The sequence below is a fragment of the Sinocyclocheilus anshuiensis genome, unplaced genomic scaffold (genome assembly GCF_001515605.1).
Source record: "Sinocyclocheilus anshuiensis isolate Anshui unplaced genomic scaffold, SAMN03320099.WGS_v1.1 scaffold1305, whole genome shotgun sequence".
Classification (NCBI taxonomy): Eukaryota; Metazoa; Chordata; class Actinopteri; order Cypriniformes; family Cyprinidae; genus Sinocyclocheilus; species Sinocyclocheilus anshuiensis.
In genome coordinates, this window is record NW_015552694.1 from 252,348 (window position 1) to 261,670 (window position 9,323).

General features: G+C 36.7%; 1 protein-coding gene across 6 annotated transcripts in view; it reads left to right on the forward strand.

Moving 5' to 3' along the window:
- The window catches only part of LOC107667651 (glycerol kinase-like), a 39,719-nt gene extending 33,953 nt beyond the window's left edge, over positions 1-5,766 (forward strand). For 4 of the 6 annotated variants that reach the window (XM_016459372.1, XM_016459375.1, XM_016459376.1 and 1 more), the window contains 2 exons: positions 2,521-2,607; positions 3,802-4,316. In XM_016459372.1, coding sequence (XP_016314858.1) covers positions 2,521-2,607; positions 3,802-3,908 — 194 coding nt within the window. In that variant the 3' untranslated portion in view covers positions 3,909-4,316. Of the gene's footprint in view, positions 1-2,520; positions 2,608-3,801; positions 4,317-4,592 lie in introns of those variants that run through there. The other 2 variants (XM_016459374.1, XM_016459377.1) reach the window with 2 other exon arrangements.
- Positions 5,767-9,323: the final 3,557 nt, after the last annotated feature.

The following is a 9,323-nucleotide window of genomic DNA, read 5'->3' on the forward strand; positions in this document are numbered from 1 at the left end:
GTCCTCTTTTGGAAGACCAAACAAAGTAGTTTCGCTTTCACAACGAAACACACAGCGCCTTCACGACATGGCAGCAGCAACAATACTACAGCGAGAATAAAAGTTACGCCTTTCTTTGCATGAACATTTGGGCGGCGTTATTCAAATCTTCCCACATAGTGATGTCGATATGTGGGGGCGTGTTAGAACAAGCCATTTTAGGTAGGTGTGGTTGACTCTTAACTTTTATAAAGAATATCTCTTTGGATTTGAGACTTTAGTCTTTGCAACTTTACAGATCTTCTTTATGCACCAAGAGCTTGTAACACTCCAAAGAGAAAGGAAAAATTGAAATCGCATCATATGACCCCTTTAATTATGATTTCAAGAGGTCTTAAATTTGGGGACGGAAAGACCAGAATTGTGATATGGCTCAATGTGACAAACTTCAAAAGGCTATGAAACATGAGCGCTGCACGTCTGCACTGCTTTGTGTTATATTTCTACCAAACGTGCCACCTGCTGCTTTAGAGTGCCTTCTTTCACTGCATGAATCAGTCTATTAAAATGCATTTAGAATCATCACATAATTCAAGATATGGGGCAGAAAATGTATATATTTATATCATTTCATATAGTTAATATCACACGAAGAGTGCTGTTTTTTTCTCCAAAAGTCAGCATGATTACAAATGTGATATTGATTTTATGCAACAATTCAATAAACAAGAAGTTAAAATTAAGAGACTTACGTTTTAGACACCATATTGCCTGATTTTGTTCTATTTGGCCAAAAAAAATTATTTCAAACAAAGCCACAGCACTGTTTTGCGTCTCTAAGCAACATGATGGTGTTTCGTTCCTGAATGAATCAACCGTTTAAATTATTCGGTTCAAACGCAATGACTCACTTATTAGCTGTGACTTGCTGCCACCTACTGGCGGTTTTAATTTCACATTGAAGGTACCTTTTAATTTTTTTTATAATTTCAAACATCAGTTTTGAACGTTTTATGTTTAAAATATCAAAACATTATTTATGCATTTGTAACTGCAGGTTAAAGTAGTCTATGTCCCTCTGAGCTGCATTAAACAGTGTGTAAATGCATCTAAATGCCACTTCAGATGCAGCTTCTGTGTTTTCTCTGCATTGCAAAGATGAATTCTGTTGATACTGATTTCATTTGCTTGGTAACCGCCCAAATGCAAGAATTTGACTCAAAAGATGATGCACACTTTTAGAAAAAATGGCTTAATGGTAAAAATGCCTATAAAACTTGTTGGAAAAGATTAATTTATATCACTGCTGTGAACTGACCACACAGAATAGGAAGAATATAAAAAATTCAGGAGTCTGCTGTCCACAGTAGTCCTTAAAATACCAGCACAATAACACACTCAGTGAAATATCGTATAATTATCGTTATCGATTAAAATCCCAGAAAATATCCAGAAAACAATTTTTTTTTGTCAATATTGCACACCCCTAATTTATTTAATTTATATAACAATTTATTCATAATAATTGTTTAAATTAATAATTAATACTTTTGACTAATCAATTTTCTTAACAATGGTTTAAAGGCTGAAATGTAAAGTTTATCATTTGTAAGACGTTTTGTTTTTGTGAAAACTTGTATCTGAACTGTAAATTATGCTTTTTACAGTAATTTTACGGTTTAATATGCTACTATAGGCATTGCCATACCCTGCTCATATGTTATTACATTTATTTGTGCAGGTCCTAAAAAAGGTCTTAAAAAGTCTTACATTTGAGCTTAAAAGTCCTGCAGAAACCCTGTAACTAATGTAAATTGTATGTACTTGTTTTTTTTTGTTGTTTTTTTTTTGTGCGTAACACATGCTGAAATTATTTAAAGGGGTCATATGATGTGATTTCAATTTTTCCTTTCTCTTTGGAGTGTTACAAGCTCTTGGTGCATAAAGAAGAATGTGGAAAATAATGTGTTTTTTGAACCTTAAACTGCATAAACACATTTCATTACACCAAAAACACAAAATAATGTTATTTTTAGCAACATCATATGATCCCTTTAATTTGCAACATGGTTCAATGTAATACTGGATTCTTCCAGGCCATAAATTGTGTTCATGACTAAGGGTGTGTTCACACTTGTAGTTTGGTTCTCTTGATTCTTTTGGGCTGGACCAAAAAACCAAATGATACATTATAGTCCAGGTCCTCTTAGCATTTACACGGTCATTTTTAACAGCAAACCTAAAGATACAAAACAAAAGGCATAAGGATATGGTTACATGGCTCCTATGACAAAAAGAATGAGGTATGCTTGAGCATTCTGTCCTTTTTAAGGTCGCATCTTGTGACATCACTTCCTGGTTTTGGTTAGTTTGGTTAGGTCATGTCTTTTGTCCATGTTGCTTTCATACATCAGGCACACTGTTAGTTTGGAAGTGGACTGAGAGCCACCTTTTCAGGGGTTTCGTGTGAACACACATAAATCCCAAAAACTGGCCATTGATTAGTAGATGAAACTTGACAGTTTTTTTTTCTCTGCACAGAGAGTGAACTGCGATATGCTCGCTGGAAGAAAGCTGTTCAGAGGGCTATGAACTGGGAAACCACAGAACCAGTCAACAATGGAAATGGTGTGTTTTTTTGTTTGTTTGTTTGTTTTGATTTGACTCAATTAACCAATCAATCAACTAATCAGAGAAATGCCTTATACAAATGCAATAAATATCAAAAACAGCAAGTAATTAAGTCACCTTTATTTATATAGCGCTTTTAACAATACAGATTGTGTCAAAGCAACTGAACAGCATTAATTAGGAAAATAGTGTCGGGGTGCACCCAGGGTCCGTGGTGTCCCGGCGCCAGGACATCTGGGAAGATCGCGTCCTGGGTGCACCGGGCCTGTAGAGAAACACACGGAGTAGAGGTGGTGGGAGAATTAGCAGCGCGCTGTATACTTACCTCGGACTTGTGAGCGTCAGCCTGGGATGTTTCCAGCGCGGCTCTCCGAATGCAGCTCGAACGTGTCCTCACCTGCACTCAAAGGTAGACACACATCCGCCATTAAAGCAAGTAACAGTGAATAGTGTATTAGTAATGTAAGCGAGATTAGCGGCAACCACGCTGGCGTTGCTAGCGGGCTATATGCTAATAGCGGACTCGGGAAGTCAAAAATAGAACTAATGATAACAAGGCGCTCTAATTGTTTTTGTTGTAGAATACGATAGGGGATATATTCACACGTTATAGAAACGAAAATTATGGTGTATAAAATTGATTTTAAGATAAAAAATTAGACGACAAAGAATTAACTTGACGGAGCTCAAACTCAAAACACATTTAATTATATGTTGTTGTTGTTTTATATTTAAATTAGTAAAAAAAAAATTACATAGATGGTGATTTTTATTCATTTATGTATTTTATTTTTTGAAAATCTGAATCTTTTTGCTCAAAATCTTTTTTTTTTTTAATTAAAAAAAAAATAAAAATAGCCAGGCCCATAGAAGTAGTCAAAGAATGATGTAGGTTTAGTACCTAATAACCAGAGGTATTGACCCAGAATGTCCAAAGTCAGGGGGAATGGTTGTTTTGCATGTTTTTTTTTTTGTTTTTGTTTTTTTACAGAGGTACAAAGTCCTGTTTTCTGCAGAGTTATTGATTATCTGGTTGAAGGTAGAACTAAATTCTGAAGTAAATTCAATCTCCAGGAGAAGGATAAAGTTTTGTGGTTTGACAAAATCAGTAGTTATTTAATTGTCCCACTTGTTTTCTCTTTCTTTCCACTGTCTTGTGTGACATGGACCTGTGTTCTGGACAACCAACAGAGGAGACTAGTATCTTCAGTAGTGTTCCCTTGGGCTTTTACATTCTGGGTAGCATGTTTATGTTAATTGGAGCAAAGTACATTGCAGGTCAGTGTGAGAGCGAGTGAATGAGATGGTGAAAGAGATAGATGCATGTTTTTGTATGCGTGTCCTCCTTAAAGTCTATCAGCCTGAGAGAGAGTGGTGAACATGAGTGTACTCCGGATAACCACCACACATCTGTTTTCTACTAGTAGATGTCTTGCAGTAGTGGGAATGAATGGTGTAGAATAGCATTTCATGTGAGTCTGAGGAGGAAATTATGGAACAGGTCCTGTTCATGTGTGATGGGATATACTCGAAAAATCAAAACAAAAATCCACAGTTCCCAATTTGATCAATTATAGAGTGCTATGTTAATGATGGCTGTAAATATTTGGCATGGTTTGGTGAATTTGGTGGGAAAAAGGTACCTGTTCTAAGAATCTCCTTGTTTGTCCCAAACTTGCTTTTGCTGTCACTTAGGGCTGCACGATAAATCGCATGTGATTTTCATGCGCATCTCGTCAGTAAAGCTGGTTCTGTGATTAGTAGTATGATGCGCATGACAATCAAATGCGTTTATCATGCAGCCCTACTGTCACTTCTATTCAGTGTTGGTTTTCCCTTGTTCACAGTCTCTTCTTCTCTTCTCATCCAGTGTCATGCTATCCTAAACATTTGTGTGCATGTTGAAAACTTCTCTGCTCATCGATTGAGCAAACATGTAGTTTTTGCTGTTTTAACATTCCTTTTTTTTCCTCTCACTAAAGCTGGGCAGAAGTAGACTTGAACCTTTCTGCATTTCAGAAGATGGAAGATGAAGTCATTAGAAGGTCCATGGCTTACCCCTTCAAACTCAAGATGTGCTGTAGTGGCCTTGGCAAAAGACATTCCAATGAAACAGTTGTTACTGCTTTCTTCAGTAACTTAATATGATAAATAAATACCTTTCTGGCTACGTAGCAGAACATTTTTATTTTACCATATCTGGTATGGGGACATCATTATTTTTCATGTCCTCATTACTGTAGTTTCCCCACACTGTTCTCTAGAAGGAGCTCCATACTTTGACATTGAAGCTGCCGTGGCTTGGCGTTTCTGGTATTTTGCATGTACAGTACATTCTAATGGAATTGTCAATGATAGTAAGCAACTCTCGGGCTCTCGGCTGTGCAAATCAGTCATTGTCCAATTTTATTTAATTTTTGAATGGCACTAACAGCCACAGACATCAACAGGCGTGTGTCTGTGTATGGTGGTAATGTGTATGGTAAGTTTTAGTTTGAAGTTTGAAAAAAGACGTACTATTAGTACAATTTAGTTACTTCTCAAACCTATTCAGGAGAGTTTTAGTGCACTTTATAATGTATTATGCTGTTATGTGTAACAGCAAGGGAGCTCTACATAATCTTATGTAAATGTTGTGATGTTTTTCCTTCTCTTTTACAATTTCATAAGCCTTTTGGAAATGTTTGCCATTTTTTGACAAAAATACTGTGTAGAAATCAAGTTAACCAGTCCAAAACACTGTGGCCCTGCTGATAGAATTTGCACTACTGCATAGCTTCTGCCTCCTATAAGAGAGACCATTAAACACGATGTCACTTGAGCAGTATTGAGTCAACATCTGAACAATTACTGACGAGGTCTGTGTAATTATATTTGAACAAACACGGTTTTGTTATCAATTGTAGAGCACGGTTTTGTCTTATTTTTTGTCAAGTCACTGTAATTTAATCTCTGAAACTGTGCATGTAAATTACATTACTGTGCAGCTCAAGGAAGCAATGATGTTAAACTCTAAAATTAATTGTATCCAAGTATTTCCTTTCAGTTCCCGCAAATGATTTCTGTTTAAATATCTAACTTGAACTTGAAGGGAAATAGATGGCACCTGATTTTCTATCATACTCTGTCGTGGAACTTGTGATATTTCATTACACAGACAATGAAGAATTTATGAACAGATGTAAACATAAAGATGATTTTTATTATTTGCTAAATTTAATGACACAATTGCCAATTTAGTGGTCTTCTTTGATGCATGTTTGCATTTTAAAAAGCCAATCTGTTTCTTGAGAAGAATTTGCATAATGTCCTTTGACTGGTACTTCATTGATTTGCGTCCATGAATACTTGAAGTGCAAAAAATGTTTAAAAATTGTTTTACAAAAAAAGTAGCCAGTATTAAACTTCAGAAATTTGTTTTCTTCATGGTATGTGACTTTGTTGGAACATTCAAAATTAAGATATCAAAATGCTTATACAAGTTACATTTTGTAGATGTTAGTGAGTGATGCTGTGATGTTCATTAGCACATCTTGCATTTCAGTTCTTTCCCCAGAATTTCAAGTAAATTTTCATCATTGAATTTTCCATTTCTACACTTTTAGCACTGTCTTGAAACTGCTTCTGGGAGTTAAAATAAAATTATGTTTAGTCTTTCAACATGCCAGATGTTATCAAGAAACAATTTTGTTTGATAAGATGAACTATGGTGGACTGTGTGTACAGAGCTGAGTAGTAACTGATTACATGTAATCTGGATTAAATAATCAGATTTCCAAAAATGTATTAGATTAAATTACATTTTAAAATACTCGTAATCAGACTACAATTACTTTGATTAGATAGTCACACAACAGCAATAAATTATTCATAATTTATTGATTCTCCCTAATTCCTCTTTTAAATGTTCCTTTCTAAAATAGCCTAGCGCTAATATACACAATCAGAAATTCTTCCAGTTTTGTGGACAGTCACACAAAGACCAGTCACTAGAAAATTGAGAGGCCACACAGCATTTAACCACTGGATTTACAGAAATAATTCTCAACATTTCCGCATCAACTACTGCCGAATACATTGTTTATGTGAATCACTTAGGTTTTTTTTAACCATGCATTAATTACTGTCTTGGGAAGACATTTGTCTTTCAAACATTAAAATGCACAAATTCACGTAATTGTTCTTATTTACATTTAATGCAGGGAATGGGATTCACAAACGGTTTGTGTCAGCAAAACCTCTTTTGCCCAATGTATTTAACTACCCCGAGATTTAGTACATAAGTACACAAGTAACTCATTTGTGTTTTTTTTAAATGTTATTTTAAATAAGTTTAAAATAATATTTTATATATGCTGTATAAGCATAGTAGTATTTAGTATTGGGAAACTCTGTGTTCGTGATGTGATTTTAGTTAAATTTTTCCGCCATCAGATGGCAAAAAGAGACTGTTTTACGAGTCAGCGGTAAATATTTTTATATTGAAAGAGACTACAAATAAAGGTGACTTGACTTTGTTTCATAGCGCTTTATACAATACTGATTGTGCCAAAGCAGCTTTACAGAGTCAAACAGGAAAATAGTTTGTCAATGATGCAATAAGACAATAGAGTCATTTTACAGCTAAAGTCTCTTCCAATAGTGTCTGCAATCAGTCGAGCGTCCTCAACTAAGCAAGCCAAAGGTGATAGTGGCAAGGAACCAAAGCTCCCATCGGTGACAGAAATGGAGAAAAAAAAAATTTGGGAGAAACCAGGCTGCTCCCAACAGACTGGGAGAACCAGGAGCCAGTTCTCTGGCCAGACGAAACCAGCATGGTGTGGTTTAATTCCAGGCTGCAACACAGATGCGGAGGTCTTGTCTGGTTCCCGTGGTCTTGTGCCGATGGTCGTCGAGGTGACAAGGTCTTCGCAGGAGATCTGTCTTTGGGACGCATCTAGTTGACGTGGTCTCCACAGACATTCAGGGCTATAGAGGTCGTCTCTAGGTGCTGATCCACCATCTGGTCTGGATATGGACTGGATCTGGGTGGCAACTATGACAATCTGATCTGGATACATACTGGATCCGTATGGCTACAGTGACCTAGGAATAAGAATGAAAGACTAATATTAGCGTAGATGCCATTCTCTTACGTTGTAACAAGTACATCGGATGTTATGGGAAGTGTTCCCATTTCCGGTTGACCTAATAAATGCAGCCTAACAATCCTTTAACGGGGTCTTCGCAGGAGATCTGTCTTTGGGACGCATCTAGTTGACGTGGTCTCCACAGACATTCAGGGCTATAGAGGTCGTCTCTAGGTGCTGATCCACCATCTGGTCTGGATATGGACTGGATCTGGGTGGCAACTATGACAATCTGATCTGGATACATACTGGATCCGTATGGCTACAGTGACCTAGGAATAAGAATGAAAGACTAATATTAGCGTAGATGCCATTCTCTTACGTTGTAACAAGTACATCGGATGTTATGGGAAGTGTTCCCATTTCCGGTTGACCTAATAAATGCAGCCTAACAATCCTTTAACGGATTTGAATTATAGAAATGTGATAGTGTGTTATGTGTATGCCAGGTTAAAGAGATGGGTCTTTAATCTAGATTCAAACTGACAGAGTGGGTCTGCCTCCTGAACAATGCTAGGTAGATTGTTCCAGAGTTTGGGCGCCAAATAGGAAAAGGATCTGCCATCCGCAGTTGATTTTGATATTCTTAGCATTATCAAATGGCCAGAGTTTTGAGATCACAGCGGACGTAAAAGGACTATAATGGGATATGAGCTCGCTCATGTACTGAGGAGCTAAACCATTCAGGGCTTTATAAGTAATTAGCAAGATTATAAAATCTAATTGTTGTTCAATAGGGAGCCAGTGCAGAGTTGACAGAACCGGGCTAATATGGTCGTACTTCCTGGTTCTAGTAAGAACTCTAGCTGCTGCATTTTGGACCAGCTGGAGTGTGTTTATTAAGCGCACAGAGCAACCACCCCATAAAGCATTACAATAATCTAACCTTGAGGTCATGAACATTTCAGCATTTGACATGGAGAGCATAGGTCATAATTTAGATATTTTTAAGATGGAAAAATGCAGTTTTACAAATGCTAGAAACATGGTTTTCAAAAGGAAATATTGCTATCAAATAGCACACCTAGGTTCCTAATTGATGACGAGGAATTAACAGAGCAGCCTTCAAGTGTTAGACAGTGTTTTAGGTTATTACACGCAGAGGTTTTTGGTCCAATAATTAAAACCTCAGTTTTTTTCTGAATTTAGCTGTAGGAAATTACTAGTCATCCAGTTTTTTAATATCAACTATGCATTCCATTAGTTTTGCAAATTTGTATGTTTCATTGGGCCGTAAAGAAATATAGAGCTGAGTATCATCAGCATAACAGTGAAAGCTAACACCATGTTTCTTGATGATATCTCACAAGGGTAACATGTAAAGTGTGAAAAGCAACGGTCCTAGTACCGAGCCTTGTGGCACTCCATACTGTACTTGTGATCGATATGATATCTCGTCATTCACTGCTACGAATTGATGACGCTCAGATAAGTAAGATTTGAACCATGACAATGCAATTCCAACACTAATGCCAACATAATTTTGTAGTCTACTCAAAAGGATGTTGTGGTCGATAGTGTCAAACGCAGCACTAAGATCCAGTAGCACTAATAGAGAAATACAACCACGATCGGATGATAAGA